The sequence below is a fragment of the Ruditapes philippinarum genome, unplaced genomic scaffold, assembly GCF_026571515.1.
Source record: "Ruditapes philippinarum isolate M1 unplaced genomic scaffold, ASM2657151v2 ctg379_1_1_1_1, whole genome shotgun sequence".
Classification (NCBI taxonomy): Eukaryota; Metazoa; Mollusca; class Bivalvia; order Venerida; family Veneridae; genus Ruditapes; species Ruditapes philippinarum.
Genome location: NW_026856736.1, coordinates 316613 through 339732, shown reverse-complemented (window position 1 = coordinate 339732; position 23120 = coordinate 316613). Strand labels below are relative to the sequence as shown.

Sequence of the window (23120 nt, the reverse complement as noted above, 5' to 3'; positions counted from 1 at the left end):
TTTACAGGCTACCATGCTTACTTTTCCAATTCTAAAAATATATATAGGTCACCTATTGAAGTGCAAGTTCCAAAGTCACTATTTTGTTTGATCACATGATGGTCCATATAGTTTGTTCCATTCGCTTGAGTGCATGACGAGTCCTTTAACACAACACTATCTACTGTTTGAAGAGAATTTTCTTTGTAATTAGATTTAAAAAAAAATAAACTGGCAACATAAAGTTTTTGTTTGGTACCTCTACCATAACCCACATTGATGTTTGTACTTTTTCGGATACAATAACTTAAAAAGCAGAACAATTATCTGAATGTGTACCTGTCCATTGTTGGATATTACCATCTAAAATATTAAGTCTCTGATTTTCTATATCAGTTGTTTTCACATTTTTTCATTAAAAGTCTTGGTCAATGATGCCATGGGAATGTGAGTTTTGCTACTTGTAACCCAAAACACTTTCATACGTTTGTATAATGCTGACAGCATGATCTATAGTACTACAGTTTTTTCGATGCACTTATACTGAAGCTCAGGACACAGGTTATTGTACAATTGATCTAAAGCCATTCGCTCCTGTGCATTGTAACTCAGATCAGAATATGCTTTGCGTGCAAGTTCGGAGAGAGCATCTGCAAAAGACGCAATGGATTCTGTTTGACCTCGTTTTCTTGCTTTCAGAGAAGATACCCACACTGGTTGATCATACTTGTTGGTAAATCTATTTCGCAAGGCCTCAACCAGGTTGCGATAGCTTGATTTAATGTCAGTAGGAAGTCTTGAAATAAACACTTGGGCTCTTCCCGTCAGACAGGGCCTTAAGGCTAAATTCATGCTATGTAAGTCCCAGCATCCTAATTCGGCATTTATTTCAAAATGATCTATGAATTCTTCAAAATTTTCATCGCCACTAAACGATTTAAGTTTAATATTTGGTCCTCTTGGCAACATTTTACTTGAAAGTCCATTATGTCTGTCATATTGTTTTGTCATCTTTGATGGTTTACCCCTTGGAGGGGGACTTCGGTCCTGACCTGCAAGCTACTATTCATCACTTGTGTCACACTCGTCCAATAGTGAATCAGCTCTTTCAGTTTCAATATGAAGATGTGGCGCTCCACCACCCTGCCTTTCACCATTCAAAGCTCTGTTGTTAATATTCTGACAAAATTCTATTTCAGAATCTGAAGAGTCTGCCATAATGTTTGTTAATCCAATGTAAATACTGTTTAAATCTCTATTTACTGTTAGTCATAGATATAAGAGTTCAGTTTATTCAAGGAATAAAATAATGTTGTTGTCAGTTCATTTGTATGTTTCTCACAAAATAAAATTTTCTTCACCAGTTGAAATGTTTTTTTTTATGGATGGATGAGATGCACTTGACTGGTCCGTTTTATAGGATGGTAAATAATTTAGACCATCCCATTACTTCTGACACCATTGTAAACGTATGTCAGGATGGGGAAAATAAATACAATTCTTTTATAGTTTTCTAAGTTTATAACAAGTATTTCGGCAACAACAGTGTCTAGTGAGTTAATAATACTGGATATAAATACATACCACTTACAAGTTTGGATAACAATGTCGTTTGTAAGAATGTTTGCTGTATTTGAACTTTGGCGGTTTTAAAACTTCATTTACATTACTTGGAGGTCAAGACCGAAGTGACAACATTGGTTGGATTCCGACTTTTATAAGGTTCGATGTTTGAAATCCACCAATGAAACAACAGAAATCCGGAAATCCTCCAATGGACAGACGGCCTGATTTCTGAATCTGAAATCTTGGATTTCAGTGGCGGCCATATTAAAATCTCATATAAAAATCTACATAGGAAAATCATTAATATACAGAAACATGTAGTGAATACTTAAGGATTTCTGACCTTAATCAATCATAAACTGTACATAAATTACGTTCTTGAATTGAATTCGACTGAAATTGACATTAACAATAAGAAATCTTAAATACAAAATATGAAGTGACGGATTTCAAACATGTCTGTCATTCGACGTCTGCTACACAAAAATGTAAAGAGAAAATCAGTTTTCTGCTATACATAAAAGGTAAGTTTAACAATTTTATCAGCTTAAATTGCAAAGTCAATAAGTGTTAATACAGTGTTCCTTCAGATCAATCAGGTAAGTGAATCTTGTTATTGTAGAAGTCAACAAATTATGGAGCTATAGGATTTCACAATGTCACTTGGATTTCATTAAAAGTTCTGTTGTAAGTACATTTCAGAATAATGCTAGAATGTCAGATCCTTACAGTATGTACTTTTCATTGTTTGTAGGTTTGTTTGTCTGTTTGTTTACGCAATTTGAAGCATATTTGTGTCATGTTTTGGAGGTTGGTCCACATGACAGGCAATTCTGGATAATTTACCAGTAATTACTAAATCGTTCCGGTCCATATGCTAATGTCACGTGTTACTGTCATGAAAGACAATTGAACATAAGACCCATGGTCCGAGATCTTATAACACGCGGATAATTCGCCCTGAGATGTACCTTAAAAATAGAAAAGAAGTATTTCAAATGTTAAATACCTGTCTTCTGATTTGATGTGTATTATTTATTAGGTAACAGGTAATGTATTGTTTAGTTTCTTTTAGTACTTTTTATAATTATATAATATAATTTTATTTGATTTAACCATTTTTATTGTTGTATTAAAGCATTTGATTAAAATAATTTTTGTATTCATAAATACTATTGTGGCTAGTTTGTGCCATGTCGTATTTTTGCTCAGCGGGGCGCCAGAGAAAAACAGGAATATGCGTTAATACCCATGTGTTACATTTTCAGGTAAATCTAAAATTCGATCAAAAAGAGTTAAAGAAATATTTTATTAATAAATACTATGGTGGTTAATTTGTGCCATGTCGTACTCTTGCTCGGCGGGCGCCAGAGAAAAACAGGACAATAGCGTTTGCCTTACATGTGTTTCAATTTCAGGTAAATCTAAAATTCGATCAAAAAGCGTTAAAGGCGGGAATTTACCTTCTGCTCGTAGAGTGAGTAACCTGTTCACAGTACACCAACACCGAAAGGGGACAACACTCAAGATATTTCCATAGCTTTATTTTACTTCATGCAGTTCATTGATCACGACCTTGCCAAAACCCCAGAAGGTAGGAAAAAATGTGTACACGCTAAATATCTAAAATGGACTTGCCCGTGTTTTGATCTTGACAAAAACCTTTCATCATTTGAGAGGAAAATTTCAGAATAAATACTGATTGAATAGTGGACAGTGCAGATCACTATGATCTTGGTCTGCATTTGTTGCAAAAGGTAGAATGTATTGGCGTTAGCAGTCTAAGTTTAACATTTTCCTGAAACCGTTTCTTCAAAGAAATATATATCTTCTGTCAAGTCATGCCAAACCCTTAATTTATACTAGTATATTTTCTTTAAAGGTCAATAATGTCTCAGAAATGCACTGATTTTTATTTCTCCAAAGCTTTTTAATTTTGGTGTACTTCTATAGTACCAAATATTTACTCATTGGCTAATTATCTGAACCGTCTTTTTCATCTTTCGAATTTTGTCAATAAAAACATTAATTGTGAATACGCATGTTGTATGGGAGTCAAAATACTACTTTGTTTACATTTTGCTACTTTTATGACAAGTTATTTCACAATTATCACTGCTTTCTTCAAGTTACACGTATCTAACATAATATTGATACATTATTATCATAATAAAGTTCATGTTTTCCCTTTCTAAAAAAGTAAAGAAAAATATTTGTTTCTGAGGCATTATGTGCCTTTAAAGTAGTCCTTTAAAACACATTTTCATTTATCTTTTTCAGGACATGTAAGGAATAGGAAAGAGTGTTGCAAGAAGCCTGACAAGACTAGGTAAGATGACAAATTTTATAGATAAAATAATTTTTCAATTAATTTAAATCAATTTGCAAATAAAATAATAAAAGATAAAAAAATATGCTGCATAATTATTAATTGATCTTATTTTTTTATTATTAGTCGCCGGTAGAAACCGGCGACTATATTTGTAACAGTTTAATATTATACCTATGGTAGGAGAAGGCATTAATTTCTGTAAATAAAAGCATATCAGTTACTGAACAATTAAAGACTACAATTGTTTTCAGTAATCTCAAAAATTCAAACATACAATAATGTTGCTAAATGAAATGAAATATTCAAATATTGACATCGTAAAAAGCAACATTACAATTTTTATAAAATGAATTAATGACGTATCCCTATGGACCAGTCATTGAATTTAGAATGCTTTTACTTTTTTAAAGTGTCAAGCCTTGCTATTTTATGATAAATAAATCATGCATGATATTTGAAATGACACTTTTAAATTATCTGGTTGTTTGTATCTTATGAGACCTATTCTATTTTTTTATCTTATTCATCATAAACAGTTTCTCCCAGAATCACGTGACTACACGTTGTATGTTATTGTTATAAAATCTATTAATAGTAACAAATGACAGACATACAGGTAACTTGTGAATGGTTGGCAGCTGATAAAGTGCAAATCAAAGTAATTTTGTATATGACAGTAGGGGCCGGAATCGTATTATATACAAAGAGAAAACTAATAAACCATCTTTGTGTTGATAGTTTATCGCACTGAAAGACAATTAAACGTTAACTTTATCGTATGTAACGACAGGAATTTTTTCGATAGTGCATAAGAATAATTTGTTTTATGCAGACACCACTTTTACAGTAGAATTGCATTGTTCTATGCAATAATTAAGCATATATATTTTCATAGTCACTTTGCAAATATTCGATGATCGGATGCTGAAGAAAACCATACGGAGTTCAAATGTATGGTACAACGGTATATGTATGAAGTAGAATTACAAGTAGAATTATAATCATATCACTTGTTTTACAAGCCTCGATAACAAGGTGTAAGATTTTAAGGTGTTGGATTTTTAGTTTCAAATTGAAGACTGTAGGTTCGATAAAGTGATTTTTTATGTTTTCTTTAATAATACTTTTTGCATTTTGCAAAACTTGATCGTTTATCAAAATTATTAAAAAAGTGCTAAAAATGAAACACACGATTTATCAACTTATGTTTCATAAAGTTAAAAGATATAATAAAAATCAATTTATGAAAACTACACACAGGTTTTGTCCGAGATTCGAACTTGCGCCTACTGCATGTAGGTTACATCTTCGTCATACTTACCACTAGGCCATCGAGCAGTAATAATTGATATAATTATACATGTAATTATACTTACAATAAAATCGTTAACATTAGTCATAATAAGTTATGTAAGCAAACGAAACAGCTCCCGAAAATTATTGAGTCTCGGGTAAATATTGCCAAACAATACTTGCTTATTTAATAATGATAACAGTTTCTTGACAAAATTGCTAAGCAAGTTTGCTTCAAATATGATGTTTTATTATAACATAACATAAGTTTATTGCATAAAACTCAGCAAAGAAAGATATAATTGTGGCAAGTAAATGAAAACGTGTTTATGAAAAAACATTACTCAACTCATTGTTCCTCTTTTCTTTATACTCGAATCATTAAACTGATATTTTCTTTTATTTATGAAAATACAATCATATTTCTATCCGGCGACTTGATGCTTTAGCATCAAAATCTCTACTTGTTATTTATAGAGAGGGACATTGGTAGTTGAAATATTATTAATTCGTCTTTAAGACGTTTGACTGTATTAAATTTTGCGTGCTATATAGCCGTCGCAAGTAGGATATTCGGGTTATATAAACCTTCATCCAATTTTATGGAATAGAAAGAGCACCGAAACACGAGGCTATCTGATTTGTACAGGGGGCGTAGCCCCCGAGTATAAATCAGATTGCCGAGTGTTTTGGTGTTCTTTCTCTTTTGTATCATAGTCAAACATAAAAACACGTTCCCTGTTGTCACAATTTTAAACCCCGGGAAAAAGTAACCAATGATCGAGCATCTGAATATGATATTTCTGCCGCTTTCCCTTTCTCTGCCGTCACAATATGTAAACCCCAGCAAAAATGAGCCAATCAACGGGCATGATCTGGAGTGCGGGTAACTGATACCTGCACTCCAGTTACTGCACTGTGCATGTATATGTATACGATTTAACTTTTTCAACAGAAAGGTCCCCAAACTATGATACAAATGGACTATATAATACTGCACGTTTGTAACGCCGCTATTTAGAAGATTATGGAGACGTTAAAATATTAGTTATGTGCAATATACTTATATACTATGGTGGCTGATTTGTGCCTTGCAGTATTTTCGCCTATTGGGACGCCGCACGAACTCACGCAAGTACGAGAGTCATTTTTTGTCATACTTTCACTTCGCGGAGCGAAAAGACAAAAACACGATAATACGACAAAGCGGTGTCCAATGTCGTAATTTTGTGTTTTCGCATAGTGCCTTGAGAAGGAAAAATACATGGCACAAATCAGCCACCATAATAAACACATTATCGTCAATTTATGAAGTAATTTCTTTTTCAGTTTTCTTTCTAAAATAAAAGAAATATACAAATTTGTCATTAAGCTTCTTATCATGCTATATGACCATATATACTTAATAAACGGCTGTTTTTAATCTAAAAGATAATAAGGCTATTTAACCTGTCAAAAATCTTGACAACTAATACTGCAGTAATATAACCTGCTACAAATAATTATAACGTAAAACACTAGAACATCATTTAGTTGTTAGTAATGCCAAAAATTCATTTCTTAATGTTAAAAAACACAAATGACAAAGTCCTACTTAGGAGTAATAAACATCTAATTAGGCTTTTTTATCTCCTACATAGGAATTATCTTTTTATAGAACATGTTAAATTGGTACCTAGACAGTTCCGTAGTAATGCTATATAAGTACTGTGTGTATGAATTTACATACTATTTTCAGAAAATATTGTCTCCCGGTTACTTTTGAAGATCCAGATGAGAAGTTTTTCGCAAAAGATTATTGTGTTGAGGGTCGAAGGAGTTTCACATTGTTTCAATGTGACAGTAAGGCTATTAATGAAACTGTAGTATCAAAATTTTATTATTATTTTTTTAAGCGTCTTTTTCTAATAAAGTCTGGTCTATTCAACGGGACACAATATATCGGTAGTGTAAAAAAGCAATTTTAGAAAAAAAACATACCTTATAGGTACAAAGGTGCCAAATTTTCTGATTTTCACAAGTTCACCAAGATCAAATTTCATGCTAATTAAAAGTAAAATATATATCAAGTGCTAAACATCGTATCTTAACGCTGATAACTACACTGGTGACCAGGCTCAAACAGATCAAATGAAATATCGAAAGCAACTATTTCTTCATTTTCTTCATTCAAAATTAATATTAGTCGGTCTCTTTAAACATTCGTTGGTTATACAATGCGACACTCGAACTAGTAGTTGCACTAAGACCCTGAAGGGATCAGAACCGTAATTCTTTTAGCTGTTTCTTCATGGATTAGTATGTGTTATTGACTGATAGTAATGATAATATAAATGTCTAAATGTCTTTACTTTTGCAACATTGTCAAATGAGCTAAAAAGGGGGTGTAGCGTCCGTGGCCGAGTGGTTAAGGTCGTTGACTTCAAAACACTTGCTCTCACTGCTGTGGTTTAGAATCCCAAAAAGGAGTTTGGATTCTTTCATGTGCTAACTTACAGAACGTCAATGGTTTTACTAATGTGCCATTTCGTGCCTGAAATAATCCACGCAAGGTCTTTTTCCACCAGTAAAGCTCGAACGTCGCCGTTACTGTGTCGGTGTGACGTAGAACCCAATCAAACAAACAAACACACAGATACAAAAGCAAAATGCAGGTATACTTTTGACCACCAAACACTTTATGCCTGCAGTTGTATTTCAAAAAAAAATATGTTTACAGTTGTATTTCAAATAATTGTTTAATTTTGCATGTATGTTTAAATTGAATCTATTATAATTATTAGATAGTGAAGTGGAGAATCAGATTAACGAGATTACGTCATATCTGGATGCAAGTATGGTTTACGGGTCCAGCCAAGAGGAAGAGCATACCCTCCGGACATTTATTGGTGGTAAATATGCCAAGTCCCACATTTTTACCATTTGTCCAGTTTCCATCAGATTTATTTAAGCTAAGATTTTAAACAATTTCTAGCAAATTATAATTATCATTTTTGAACCTGTTTGTCGGAACTAACGACAGTCTGTGATATAAGACAGAACTTGGTCGTGATCCCTGCAGGATTCGAACCAACAAGCGTTATGCTGATCGGCAGACGCCATTAACTTTATGCCACCGCTCTCCTATAGGCTTCTTGTATTTCTTGAACTACAAGGATAATTATATAATATTAGCAACCTGAGACAAGGCTATATTAAAGGTTGCTAATATGCACAATTCCGCCGAGGTTATTATTTCAGTTCAAGGATTGCTAAGATGAGCTTTTAGCCTGAGAGACTTGAATGTGTTATCTTTTATCATACCGAACTAATTTCTAAATATAACTTTTCACCGCTCCGAGAGTCATTCATCATTGATTTTATAGGGGGAGAGAACTAGGACATGACGTTTTCCTAAGTCTCTATAGATCACTTGCCCCTGGGGAATATTGCAGGGTGATATTTATTTCCAGGATGATATATATCGAAATAACACCATGTGCCATCAAATTAGGCTACATAATAGTAAAATGTTTATAAATGTGAGGTTTAATAAAATTCTTGTACTTTTAAATCTGCTGAGTATAATATGTCTATATTCGAATACTTGTATAACCCTAGCATACGCCATAAACACCCTTTAAAACTTTAGTAAGCATCATCAAGCATCGTAGTATACTTTACGATTGGGCAATATATATAATTATAGGACAATATATGTTTTATTTTAAAGGACTTTTAGAGCAGAGTACCAATGAATTACTCCCAAACTCGTCACGTGGTTTCGAACTGCCGTGTAATACTACCACAAATGACCACCGCAAAGACAGCTGCTTCGAAGCAGGTAAATGACATTAATTAAAACAATAATGAAAAAAAGTTTTAAACATTATCCCGCTAAATTTCTAAAATGGACACGACTGTATTTTTCAATCTAGACAATACCGTTTATATTGTTTTCAAAATATGTCCTGAGTGACAATAACAAACAGTGCAGATTATGATCAGTTTGCAAGGTCGTGCTATATTCTCTTTTGCATCATAGTCAAACATAAAACCACGTTCCCTATTGTCACAATATGAAACCCCAATGAACGAACACCTGAATATGATATTTCTATCATTTTCCCTTTCTCTGTCATCACTACAAGTAAAACCCAAATAAAAAAAGAGCCATTCAATGGGCATGCTCTGGTGTGGGGGTAACTAATACCTGCATTCCAGTTAACGCATGGGCATGTATATGTATACGATTTAACTCTGACACATTTTCAACAGAAAGGTCCCCAAACTATGATACAATTAAGGCATAAAATGCCTTTAGAACTATTAAATTGGTAAATTTTTAATAATATCAACACACTAAGAATTGTATCCTGACATACGTTTACAATTTTGACAAAGCGTCTCTGATATCTCGATTACTTGTTACGATGATTTATATTCCCGAGGAGTTAAAATGGTAGTAAAACAACAACAACAAGTGCAGTATGCTTTGTGATCCAAAATTGTTTTTATTTGTATATGCAAGTATAAGGAGAATGTGTAAAATAAACTGTAGATGTATTTATTTTACTGATATGCCTATTTTAAGTCTTAATATCAAATGTGCAATGTTGAGAGGGAAGTTTTGAAAGATTTGAAACAAAATGCCAAAATGCCAAAAACCAAAACCGACAACATCCCTATAACAGCAGGCCAAAGGGTCTTTATGCCTTAAAATATCGGAGCCATGTCACGTGAATAGTCATTAAATATTTATAAATTAAACTTGTAAGATCAATGATATTTATAGCCATATTGTTTTTTAACTGTTGATACAAATGAAAAAAAAGTTATTGCTATAACATAATAATGATGAATTATCAAAAATGTGTAAAATTATTTGTATACAAAAAAATTAAATATTATGTATATTGTAAATCATAAATATTTCCTTGTTGCTCAGATGATAATGTCCAAAAATATACTTTATGATTTAGGTATACTTACTATATAGCCAGATTTTAAAAATGAAAATAAAAGAAACTTAGAAAAAAAACAGGGATTGTAATATACACGTAGGGTATGTTAAGAAATGTATCTTTAAAAATTGTGACCAATGCCTTGTTTTTTTTTTTTTTTTTGGGGGGGGGGGGGGGGGGGGGGGGGGGGGAGGAGGGGGTTGATGAATACATGAATGATTGGATGATAAAATGAGATGAGATTTTTTTGGTAAGTATCATCATACTTGACGTTGATAAATCAAGGTCAAAATGTCGATTTGATACTTGTTTTCGTGGTTTTATATATTTTTTTGTTCAAGGCAGATGATATTCATCATGGTCCGGTTGTTCACATAATTATGTTGAATTATCAAAAAAGTGTAAATTTAAACTTTAATGTATAAAAAACAGTTTAGATAGTATGTATAGTGTAAGCCGGAAATATTGGAAAGATGAGAATATCCAAAAATATACTTAATGATCTAGCTGCGCTTTCTGACTAACAAGATTTTAAAAAGAAAAATGAATGAAACTTAGAAAATTTAACAAATTAGTGATTGAAATGTACACATATGGTATGACAAGAAATGCATTTTTAAAAGTTTAGAGTTTTTTTTTAAACGGTAAGACCAATGCCTTGTTTCTTGGGTTTTTTAGATGAATACATGAATGATTGGATGATAAAATGAGATGAGATTTTTTTGGTAAGTATCATCATACTTGACGTTGATAAATCAAGGTCAAAGTGTAGATTTGATACTTGCTTTTTGTGGTTTTATGTATTTTTTTGTTCAAGGCAGATCACGGTCAGGTTGTTAAAAAGATTTTAAAACAAAGATGTAATTTTTAATAAAGTAAAGTAAAGTTAATCATTTAGATAAAATAATATATCGAAAATGTATTGTCTCTGAAAATAGTGCTGAAAATATAACAAGTGTGTTGAAATTTCACAAAATTTTATAATTTGAAAATTTATCAAGACTACGGGAAAGTAAAAACAAACTAAAAAAATTGGCAATGAATAAATTGGCAATGGACATATGTTACAAACAATATGATTTGAAATTCGTATAGAAGTATCACAAAAGTAAAGGCTGAAAACAAATATATAAAAAAATGTCATCTGATAATTAAATGTAAAAAGAAGTTTTACATTAAAAAAGGAAAAATGATCTGGGAAAAGGAGATTAAATTGTTTAATTTTGTAGTCTTTTTGAAAAAAACTTCCTATCACGTGACAATAGCAAAATGTATGGGCCTACTATTAATAGGGAGTGTCGGCCGGTTTAAAATTTAGTGAGAGCTGCCGACCTTGAGGGCGTTCTTATTGCCCTCGTCGACAGACTCTGAGGAGGAGGAAACAGCCAGTGAGCTTCTTGCTCTGGTTGACATCCGGCTAATGCTGGCTCTTTGAGACGACATGCGGCTCCTATTCCTTTCTGCGTCTGCCTGTCTATATCTGATAGTGAGTCGAACTCTTTCCTGAAACCGGTGTTCGGACTCCTCCTTTCTTTGCTTGCATTCAATCCTTAATATATCAAAGAAAAATGTGACAATTGTATGTTGATCAATCCAATAATGTAGAGTATATATTTTTGTGTGATGTAATTGATATAGTACATGAAGTGATGTAACTAATATAGTATTTGGCGTGATGTAAATTATATACTATCTGGTGTGATGTAAATGATATAGTATCTGATGTGATGTAAATGATATAGTATTTGGTGTGATGTAAATGATAAAGTATGAGTGTGATGTAAATGATATAGTATCTGATGTGATGAAAATTAAACAATATCTTGTGTAATGTAAATGAAATAGTATCTTGTGTACTGTAAATGATAAAGTATATGCATTGGTGTGATGTAAATGATATAGTATCTGATGTGATGTAAATGCAATAATATCTTGTGTAATGTAAATGATAAAGTATATGGTGTGATGTAGATGATATAGTATCTGATGTGATGTAAATGATATAGTATATGGTGTAATGTAAATGATATAGTATTTGGCGTGATGTAAATGATATAATATCTTGTGTAATATAAACGAAATAGTATCTTGTGTAATTAAATGTAAATGATAAGGAATATGGTGTGATGTAAATGATATAGTATCTGGTGTGATGTAAATGATATAGTATCTGATGTGATGTAAATGATATATTATCATGCAACTACTATGGTAACTGCCCGATAATACTTGCCTGATAATTATTTTTGATATCAGGTCAGTAACCTGATATCAAAAATAAGCCCCGCTCATTTTAACGGACTTTTTTTCAATTGCTTATATAAATTCTCATTTTCATCAGCATGAAAATTCTACAATGTAATCTCATACCCTTACAAGTCTAGAATCAAGATGTGATATTTTTTATTTATTATTTCGATTTCAATTAGAATAAATTAAAAAAGCGAATATATATAGTTTTAGCACCAACTAAATGAAGTGACGTCATAATTTGTATTGCAAATGACATCATCGATGTTCACGTCATAGTATACATGTAATCATAACAATTTCTTTGAAACTTGTAAATGTTTACTTTATTCCGCCGGATTATTATTTCATTAATGAACACATTGTTTCGGTTGAAAAATAAGACGCATGTTTGTGTAGCTTGTGTTTGATTGCCGATTTGACTTTTCTTTGATTGAAATTATCATGAACTTTTGAATTTGACAATTCAAGACAAAAATTGCAGTAAAGTTAAGTTTATGTGATTCTTAGTGGATTATTGGATCGATGTTTAAATTAAAGGTAAGAATTTTATCGTATTAGGCCTACATTCTGTTGTATCTTTTATCCGAGTGTAATGTAAACGATAAAGTATCTGGCGGATGTGATGTAAATGATATTATAGTATTTGGTTTTATGTAAATGATACTTATCTGGTGTGATGGAAATGAGATAGAATCTGGTGTGATGTACATTATATCGTGTCTGGTGTAATGTAAATGGTGCGGTATCTGGTGTGATGTAACTGATATATTATTATGTCATGTAAATGCTATAGTATCTGATGCCATGTAAATGATATAGTAGATGGTGTTATGTAAATGATACAGTATCTGATGTGATGTTAATGATATATTATCTAGTGTAATATAAATGGTAAGGAATCTGGTGTGATGTAAATGATGCAGTATCTGGTGTGACATAAATTATATTTTATATGGTGTCATGTAAATGATATTGTGTCTTATGCCATGTAAATGATATATTATCTGGTGTGAAGTAAATGATATATATCTGGTGTGATGTAAATAACATAGAATCTGGTGTCATGTAAATGATAAAGTATCTCGCGTGATGTAAATCATATAGTTACTGTAACTGGTGTAATGTAAATGATATGTATCCGGTATACTGTTAATAATATATCTGGTGCGATGTTAATCATAGAATATTTGGTGTGATGTAAATGAGATATTGTCTGGTGTGATTCAATGTTAAATATATTTTGTGTAATATTAATAATACGATTCTTATTATATCGAAATTATATAATCATTAAACGTGCGAAATATGATAATTCGTGTCTGTACATCAGGTATACGAAACATACACATTCCTTTTATCAATGTAAATTATGTAATAAAATGTACATGTATATGTTATCAAATGATTGTTACACAATATTTAGTGAACTTACTTTTTTCTCTGGTGCTCTCTTGCCAGAACCTTCTTTTTCGAAAGCTCCTCATTTCTTTTGGCTTCGGCCTTTTCTTGTCGAGCCTCACAAGCTAGTCGTATCTGTTAAAATGTAACAAACATTAAAGGCAAACTCAAACTTTCCTTTTGAAAATTCGCAATTTTGTCTAAATTATATTTATCTATACTGTAGTAACAAAATAGTAACAAATTATACAAGTAGACTATTGGCTATTCCTAACGTTCCATATAGTGCCGTTGTTTGTCTTATGATTATATAGATATTTTTAATCAAGACACAACTTCATCGTATATTCGTCAATACTCGGCTTATTTCGTTTTTTTCCCGGTACTTATATAGCGTTAATGGGATGGGACTTAATTTATTTGAAACAATGTCTGCTGAAAATACACATTGGATTAAATATAACTTTTTAACGTTGCAGATATTTAATAATATAATATTAGTTATAATAAGTTGAGGTCGAAGGGCAAATTTCAAATGTCTTTAACACTTACTATTCTAATTACGTTTGTTAAATTACTTAACCACGGATCGTTTATAGGGGAAATTTTAACATATTTATACACTGACTGAATAGCGAATAGCAAATAGTGCAGTTACATAAAATGCCTTATTAATACATAGATCTATATATATTTTCATTGTGCGTCAAAAATATTTCCAGTATGCATATAAAGTATGTTGTATTCAAAATGAGATTTATACTTACAGGCCCGTCAGCTTTCTTTATTGGCGGCAATATCGGCTTCATTTCTATTGGTTTGCAATCTACCTCAATAGTAAAAGACTCCCCGCCACGTGCTTTTCTGTGCTCATATTGAACTAAAATAGAAATAGTATTGTCAATGAATGATCTTGTTTAATAAAATAAAACCAGCTTTGTCTTCTTCATATATTTATATTTTTTCTAACTGTCACAAAATGCGAGCGAATAAGTATAATTCTTACCTAGCGTTGGTGTGGGAGCGCGGCTAGCTATAGCCTTTCTTTTCTTTTCCCGACGTTTCTCTTTCCTTTTGGCCATCCAAGTTGAAATGAAACCAAAACAACTTGGTAGCTTCATCTTCTTTTTCTTCTTCTTCTCATTTCCCTGGTCACATTCGTTAGTAGTGGTCGCAATGTTTTCCTTTTCTGCGTTTACAACTTTATCTTTTTTATCAAGGTCTTCATTTTCCTTCAATTGAAGAGGAATCCCGAGGGAGATAGTATTACAAATGTGGTGCAGCTTACATCAATTCATTCAAAGATTTCCAAACATGTACAATTTAAATTCAACGAAACAAATAATGTTCTTCAATGTTATCAATCCTTCACATGAAAAGAATGAAATAAATCCGGAATATCCAAGTACCAATTATAATTGACAAACAAAGCTATTCAGCAATAATCTAACTGTCAGGTACACTAACAAAGAACAAATTAGATACACTTAATGTCATTTTGTTCTGTATCTTTACATACATATTGTTAATTTGATATAGGTTTGTGGATTGCACCTGTAAGCTTATACTTACAATCTTAGCTCAAAAAAGATATAACTCAATTAAACCCCTTTATAGGCCATTTTATTGGGAAAGTCAGAATTATTGAATATTTTCCGTGAAGTACAAAAGCATGCATGTTTCATGTGTATAAAAAATAAAATATCCCTCACATTAATGTCAAACCCCTCACGAGGACGTAGACATGTAACAAGTAGCAAATACATAATAAACATTAGATATAATAATAAAGTCAAGATATTTGCATACAAAATGTTATTCCTGTTATTAATTTATCATCAATTTAGTTAGTAATAAGTACTGTAGGCTATTGTAGTATTATGCTAAGCACAAGGTTGAAACTCGAAGTTTACCTTATTTCCCGCCTCGTTTTTCATGTTTGTACTATCTACCCCTTTATATGCTGATACATCCATTGACTCTCTAAGATTTTCCTCTTTGTCTTCTAAACTCGTACTTATATCAGCAGCCAGTTGTTCTAATTCCTGCTTTGGTGAATTTGTTAGCTTGACATCCTCCTCTTCTAAATCATCGTCGCTTGAATCGGTAAAATCGTCGCTATATTCCGCCGCTGTACCCCTCTGTAAACTCTGATCCCGTGCATGCGTAAACTGAACCTCTTTAAATGTTCTGTCTGGTACAGAACGACTTCGGGTCTGTCTTGGTCCCTTGTAAGTAAAAACTTGACTTCTTTTATTTGCCAACATAATCTGTTGTTCCATAAGTTTCTTTGTATCTGCCCTCACTGGGGGTAAAGATCCTGTACCAGCTGAGGGCTCAACTTTTATGATTCTCACCTTATGTGAGGACATTTCAGCTAATGGCAAATTGCAGCGCCCATCATGGATATCTTTCAGCCCCCATTCTGATATTGCTAGGAGACGTTGTCAAATGACGTCTTTAAGTGACGTCATCTTATTGTTGCAAAACATTCGTGACACTTTTGACGTTACGATTGACATATAAAAATATACAGAGGGTAGACCCTCTTTTCGGGTTTTTTTTCTATAACTACAAGATTTATTTTCATTGAGTGGCATGAAAATAAATATTTCATGAATGGCGGTAGCCACCAATGAAATATGGTACTTTTCATATCACAAGATGAAAATATATCTTGTATTTATAGAATATAACTTCAATTTTCTGTTTATTATATACTTATTTCTCTTTTTTAACCATACAGTTCTTAAAACTTCTCATTTAATTTTGTGTATTGGCTGAATTAAGAAGAAAGTCAGGCAAGGTACAAGTGAAAATACGGAAAATATGCTTCACTGCAGTGAAAAATAAATTTTACAGTGATGATGCGGAAAATGCGCATTTTATTTCATCAATATTTTTCAATATTTCATTCATAAGTATATAATAATCAGTTTTATAACATGATTTTTGGTTGTTTATAGAAATATATCCGTGAGATAAAAAAGTGATATTTCACTATTTGAAACAGTGCAAATATCAATTAAATATTGATTCACTTTTTCGAGCTTTAGCCCGTTAAGTTATTTCATTGAAATACCAGTGTGCATACTTTATTACTGGAAACCAACTTAATGTCGTGACGTCGTAAATGTATTATTATTTGGCGCGCTTTATATTTCTTTTCTTAACGTTTCTTTGCATGTAATAAAAAAATGTGAAGTATAAGTCCGGAATATATTTTACCGCGTGAGCACCGAACGGTATAATTCACGAGTGACCAGGCCACGAGTGAAATATGAACTTTTGTTGCTCACGGGTAAAATTTATTTATAGAGAGGGACATTGCTAGTTGAAATATTATTAATTCGTCTTTAAGACGTTTGACTGTATTAAATTTTGCGTGCTATATTGCCGTCGCAAGTAGGATATTCGGGTTATATAAACCTTTATCCAATTTTATGGAATAGAAAGAGCACCGAAACACGAGGCTATCTGATTTGTACGAGGGGGCGTAGCCCCCGAGTATAAATCAGATTGCCGAGTGTTTTGGTGTTCTTTCTCTTTTGTATCATAGTCAAACATAAAAACACGTTCCCTGTTGCCCGGGAAAAAGTAATCAATGATCGAGCAATCTGAATATGATATTTCTGCCGCTTTCCCTTTCTCTGCCGTCACAATATGTAAACCCCAGCAAAAATGAGCCAATCAACGGGCATGATCTGGAGTGCGGGTAACTGATACCTGCACTCCAGTTACTGCACTGTGCATGTATATGTATACGATTTAACTCTGACACTTTTTCAACAGAAAGGTCCCCAAACTATGATACAAATGGACTATATAATACTGCACGTTTGTAACGCCGCTATTTAGAAGATTATGGAGACGTTAATTAATATACTTATATACTATGGTGGCTGATTTGTGCCTTGCCGTATTTTCGCCTAATGGGACGCCGCACGAACTCACGCAAATACGAGAGTCATTTTTTGTCATACTTTCACTTCGCGGAGCGAAAAGACAAAAACACGATAATACGACAAAGCGGTGTCAATGTCGTAATTTTGTGTTTTCGCATAGTGCCTTGAGAAGGAAAAATACATGGCACAAATCAGCCACCATAATAAACCCTTATCGTCAATTTATTAAGTAATTTCTTTTTCAGTTTTCTTTCTAAAATAAAAGAAATATACAAATTTGTCATTAAGCTTCTTATCATGCTATATGACCATATATAATTAATAAACGGCTGTTTTTAATCTAAAAGATGAAAAGGCTATTTAACCTGTCAAAAATCTTGACAACTAATACTGCAGTAATATAACCTGCTACAAATAATTATAACGTAAAACACTAGAACATCATTTAGTTGTTAGTAATGCCAAAAATTCATTTCTTAATGTTAACAAACACAAATGACAAAGTCCTACTTAGGAGTAATAAACATCTAATTAGGCTTTTTTATCTCCTACATAGGAATTATCTTTTTATAGAACATGTTAAATTGGTACCTAGACAGTTCCGTAGTAATGCTATATAAGTACTGTGTGTATGAATTTACATACTATTTTCAGAAAATATTGTCTCCCGGTTACTTTTGAAGATCCAGATGAGAAGTTTTTCGCAAAAGATTATTGTGTTGAGGGTCGACGGAGTTTCACATTGTTTCAATGTGACAGTAAGGCTATTAATGGAATTGTAGTATGAAATTTTTTTTATTTTTTTTTAAGCGTCTTTTTCTAATAAAGTCTGGTCTATTCAACGGGACACAATATATCGGTAGTGTAAAAAAGCAATTTTAGAAAAAAACATACCTTATAGGTACAAAGGTGCCAAATTTTCTGATTTTCACAAGTTCACCAAGATCAAATTTCAGAGTCATGCTAAAGTAAAATATATATCAAGTGCTAAACATCGTATCTTAACGCTGATAACTACACTGATGACCAGGCTCAAACAGATCAAATGAAATCTCGAAAGCAACTATTTCTTCATTTTCTTCATTCAAAATTAATATTAGTCGGTCTCTTTAAACATTCGTTGGTTATACAATGCGACACTCGAACTAGTAGTTGCACTTAGACCCAGAAGGGATCAAAAAACGTAATTCTTTAGCTGTTTCTTCATGGATTCGTATGTGTTATTGACTGATAATAATGATAATATAAATGTCTAAATGTCTTTACTTTTGCAACATTGTCAAATGAGCTAAAAAGGGGGTGTAGCGTCCGTGGCCGAGTGGTTAAGGTCGTTGACTTCAAAACACTTGCTCTCACTGCTGTGGTTTAGAATCCCAAAAAGGAGTTTGGATTCTTTCATGTGCTAACTTACAGAACGTCAATGGTTTTACTAATGTGCCATTTCGTGCCTGAAATAATCCACGCAAGGTCTTTTTCCACCAGTAAAGCTCGAACGTCGCCGTTACTGTGTCGGTGTGACGTAGAACCCAATCAAACAAACAAACACACAGATACAAAAGCAAAATGTAGGTATACTTTTGACCACCAAACACTTTATGCCTGCAGTTGTATTTCAAAAAAAAAATTGTTTACAGTTGTATTTCAAATAATTGTTTAATTTTGCATGTATGTTTAAATTGAATAGAGGATATTTGTTTGTTTGTGTGTAAGATGAAATTCTATTTCATCGAGTGGGCTTTAAAAACAGTATTCTCACGAGTGGCGTAGCCACGACTGAGAATACTGTTTTTAAAGTTCACGAGATGAAATAAAATTACATCTTACACAACAAACAGACAAATTTTCTTTTTATTTTATGCTTAAAAACAAGTTAAAACGAAATTTCCATAATTTTAACGTTAATATTAAAATCTGTTTCCCCCATTGAGAGCCCCATTTAGACGGAATTTCTCATTTAAAACAAGAAGTCTTGAGCTGAAAAAAAAAGTCCGCCAATCAAGGTTAAATGACGGTGATATTTATTCATTTTATCAAAAATTATAAATGATCGCTTGTTTTAATAATAAAAAGAAAAAAATCTTGTAGGAGAAAAAGTCCAACCATCCATCCATATTTCTGTTACTTACTGCGAATTTATATTAGACCTGGCTTTGTAAAATGTAAGCGGCAGCCATTTTTTAAAGTTGTGTATTTCATGGAAGGAAAATAATTGTGTAAGATTCAGAAGGATATGTTTTGGATTTGTTAGTCATACACCTTTTCAAAAGAAAGAAAACTTATTTGAGGATTGTAACAGACAAAAAATAACTGTTGACAGAAGTGAAAACATTCAGAAAAGGAGCTAGGAAATTGGAAAACTTGGAAGCTTGCAAAGGAACGCTGGGAATTTTTACTTATTTTACGAGTGATGGCTGTCAATGCTTTTCAATTTTTCATAAAGCATACGGCAGTTATTGCTCGTAGGATACTTTAATATGCCCAAATGTCATCAAGAGCAGTTTTGCATGGGGAAGGAATGTATTTTTCAGACTGTAAAAACGAAACAAAAAAAATAATTTAGAGACGAAATTTTGTGATTGGAATTTGAAGGAATAGAAGTAAGTTTTCTCTCTTTACTACTTTTGACATTTACCCTGTTTGCAGGTATTCTCGCGGTACTAAGGAAATAAAGTCATATAATGACAAACAAAATATTTACCTTGTTGTTCTTTCCTTTTCTTCATCCAAGTTAACCAATAATTGATTTATTTACATGAAAAAAATCGATATAAAACATTTCAATTTTATTTTCCGCCATTTTATAAACAGGTACCCTGACCTTGACCTTTGAATAGAAGTTATTTATATTCTCGCGGTAAAAATCTATACCATACAGTAGGCTTTCAGCAAGTCAAAGATGTGTAAACTACCTAATGCAATTAACTGAACAATAACTGTACTAAAAGTTTCAACAAGTGTGACTTTATAATTAATGCAAAAACATGTCTATAATCAAATTTGTCTGAGCACAAGGTAAGTTGATTTGTAATATTTCCTGTCACAAGAGTTATTCTCAGTTACACAATGTGGGCATCTGAACACAGTAGCCCTTCTTACTACTGTAATTGGTGTACAAAATCTAAGATGTACCCAATGAGAGCAAAAATTACACTGAGCCCACTTTGTGAAGACAATACTAACACAATGCTTGAGTTGAGTGGGTGTGTAGAGCTTGCAGACACAACATTTGTCTCTCTCCTCTATCTCAATATCAGTATCACTGTCTGACATATGTGATGGAGAGTCCAAAGATATAGGTACCCCTGTCTTAGATGTTCCAGATGTGCTAGGAACTGGTTCTTCATGTTCCTTACTCTTCCTCTGCTTCTTAGACGGTGTTTGTATGGGATTTTTTTGTCTATTTTGAACAGTTTTCTCAGATTTGGCACCCTTAGACTTCCTTTGATTTTGCAGAACATGTGTATTTCTTTCATTTAACAGATTTCCCCATTATGTATGGTGGAATAAATTTTTTCTTAGGTCTTTGTTTGACAGTGTTAATTTGTCTCTTTGCAAAGAAAGTGACAGATTCATCATACAAAATGGTTTCTTGCGAGCCAGAGGGCTCTTCTGGTTGCTGTGGTGCCTTTTCGGTTGATTCAACTTGTGTATCCAGTCCATGGCACTGATCATGATTTTCACTGGAATAGAATGATGAAGGTGCAGTGTCACTCTTGGAAATTTGAGACTCATCAAATGGATATATTCCTGATTTTTTGAAAGCTGATGTGATGTTTGATGGAGAGAAAGCTTTCAAGTAAGGCTTAGAAGTTAGTTAAGCAATTTCATATTTGGTAATGTATACACCCGGGTTATGCTGCAAATACTGTTGACACTCAGTGTAGTAGAAGGCTTTGAATGGGCCATAAACACCAACATCCAGTGGTTGCGTGAGATGACTGGTATGTGGGGGAAGTACAAAGAGGACCACATTCCTCTGTCTAGCCCACTCATTCAAAGTCAACGATAAATTGCTTTTGTGCCCATCATACAGGATCAATGTGGCTGGTCTATCTGAAGAGACAGAATCAAGGTTGCGTGCTTCGCAAGATGTCTCGTGACATAATCTTCAAAAATTTCACCATTCACCCAACCACTATCCGACATTGTACCATCTGCACCAGGTTGAGCACCTTCCATGAACTGAGAATTAAACCTTTTCCCAGGGAATATATAAAAAGGAGGCACATGATTTCCAAGGGCATTTGCTCCTCCTATTATTGTAACATTGGAAGATCTTGGGGAGGTAATTGCCTGAGGTTTATCATTTTTCCCACAAACTATTTTAGGTGGTGAGTGCTGGGTGCTTACTCCTGTTTCATCTATATTATAGATTCTTTCAGGTGAATTGATTAAGTCATTGTCATCTAGAATATTCTTCAGTTTTTTGAAATAGTTGTTTATTTTTTCTTCAGAGGCACCTTTAGCTCTGGCCAAATCAAGCTTTTGAGGCTTGACAGCTTTCAAGTCTGGGTTTCTTTTCATGAAACTATAGTACCACACAGTACTTAAACCATCCTTTGCAACAACTTTCTTCCCCATTGACCTGGCATAGTCAGCAGCCATAAATCTTATGTTGGTCATGGTGTAGCCATATCTGATACTGGCCATATACTTTATATGCTGTGCTAACTTGTCCTCCTCCAGAGAAGACAATAGAGTCTCTGGTCCAGGACGTGCCTCAAGGGTGACATTATGTCTAGTCCTGTCTCTCAAAGTAGACTCCGGGACATGGTACACTCTAGATGCCCGATAAACAGACATGCCATTTGAAACACAAGCTGCATAGGCTCTCTTAAGGCTTTCCTTGTCATATGGCTGCTTAAGCCTGCTTTGGGACCCCTGAAAAAAAAAACAAAAAAAAAAACTATGGTATGGTATAGGTTTTGAAGTTTTAGGCAACAACAACAACAACAAATGGAGTCCTGTCAGCAGACGGAAGATGTCAATCTTTAAATGGAGGAAAGTTACCAAAGAATAGACATTTTTGTGAATGATTTAGTTAAAGTTTTGCATTTACAAGGTAAAATTTGTGATTTACTTACCTTTAGTCGGTTCATTACTGTAAAATGTTACTCAAAACACTGCTGAATAAAAGTAGGTCACAAATATTTACTATAGGTGGCGCTGTGATTCAACCTCGTGAAAAATAAAAATAACGCGATTTAACGCGAGAATACCAGCAAAGAGTATAAGTTATTTATCTATTTCAGCTTTGCTATTTCTTTAAATAGCCTGACATTGTCAGAATTGTCAGTAAAAATAAAATTGAGGTACTACATGGGGAAAATCTTAAAAAAGTAGTTTCGTCATTGAAAAAAGTGAAAATATATTTTGATAATTTTCACTGTGAAATTATCAAATATAATTTTCACGGATAAATCAGTAATCCACTGAAAAGCATAAAATAAA

The 23120-nt window shown here is 32.9% G+C and overlaps 3 protein-coding genes across 3 annotated transcripts in view; 1 reads left to right on the top strand and 2 right to left on the bottom strand.

Annotated features, from left to right (window-relative positions):
- The window catches only part of LOC132747542 (eosinophil peroxidase-like), a 43215-nt gene that overhangs the window by 6926 nt on the left and 13169 nt on the right, over positions 1 to 23120 (top strand). Inside the window, exons 2-6 of the mRNA XM_060736945.1 lie at positions 2964 to 3139; positions 3826 to 3874; positions 6909 to 7012; positions 7954 to 8061; positions 8883 to 8993. Of these exons, the coding sequence (XP_060592928.1) occupies positions 3100 to 3139; positions 3826 to 3874; positions 6909 to 7012; positions 7954 to 8061; positions 8883 to 8993 (412 nt within the window). The 5' untranslated portion in view covers positions 2964 to 3099. The remainder of the gene's footprint in view (positions 1 to 2963; positions 3140 to 3825; positions 3875 to 6908; positions 7013 to 7953; positions 8062 to 8882; positions 8994 to 23120) is intronic.
- Positions 11129 to 16265, bottom strand: LOC132747538 (uncharacterized). The gene is made up of 5 exons (XM_060736942.1): positions 15678 to 16265; positions 14771 to 14996; positions 14532 to 14644; positions 13799 to 13899; positions 11129 to 11662 (listed from the first exon to the last, which is right to left on the bottom strand). The coding sequence occupies exons 1-5, from the start codon at positions 16134 to 16136 to the stop codon at positions 11428 to 11430; spliced, it is 1134 nt and encodes a 377-aa protein (XP_060592925.1). The 5' UTR covers positions 16137 to 16265; the 3' UTR covers positions 11129 to 11427.
- On the bottom strand, positions 20661 to 22839 carry LOC132747543 (uncharacterized). The gene is made up of 4 exons (XM_060736946.1): positions 22754 to 22839; positions 21747 to 22550; positions 21248 to 21471; positions 20661 to 21108 (listed from the first exon to the last, which is right to left on the bottom strand). The coding sequence occupies exons 1-4, from the start codon at positions 22766 to 22768 to the stop codon at positions 20661 to 20663; spliced, it is 1491 nt and encodes a 496-aa protein (XP_060592929.1). The 5' UTR covers positions 22769 to 22839.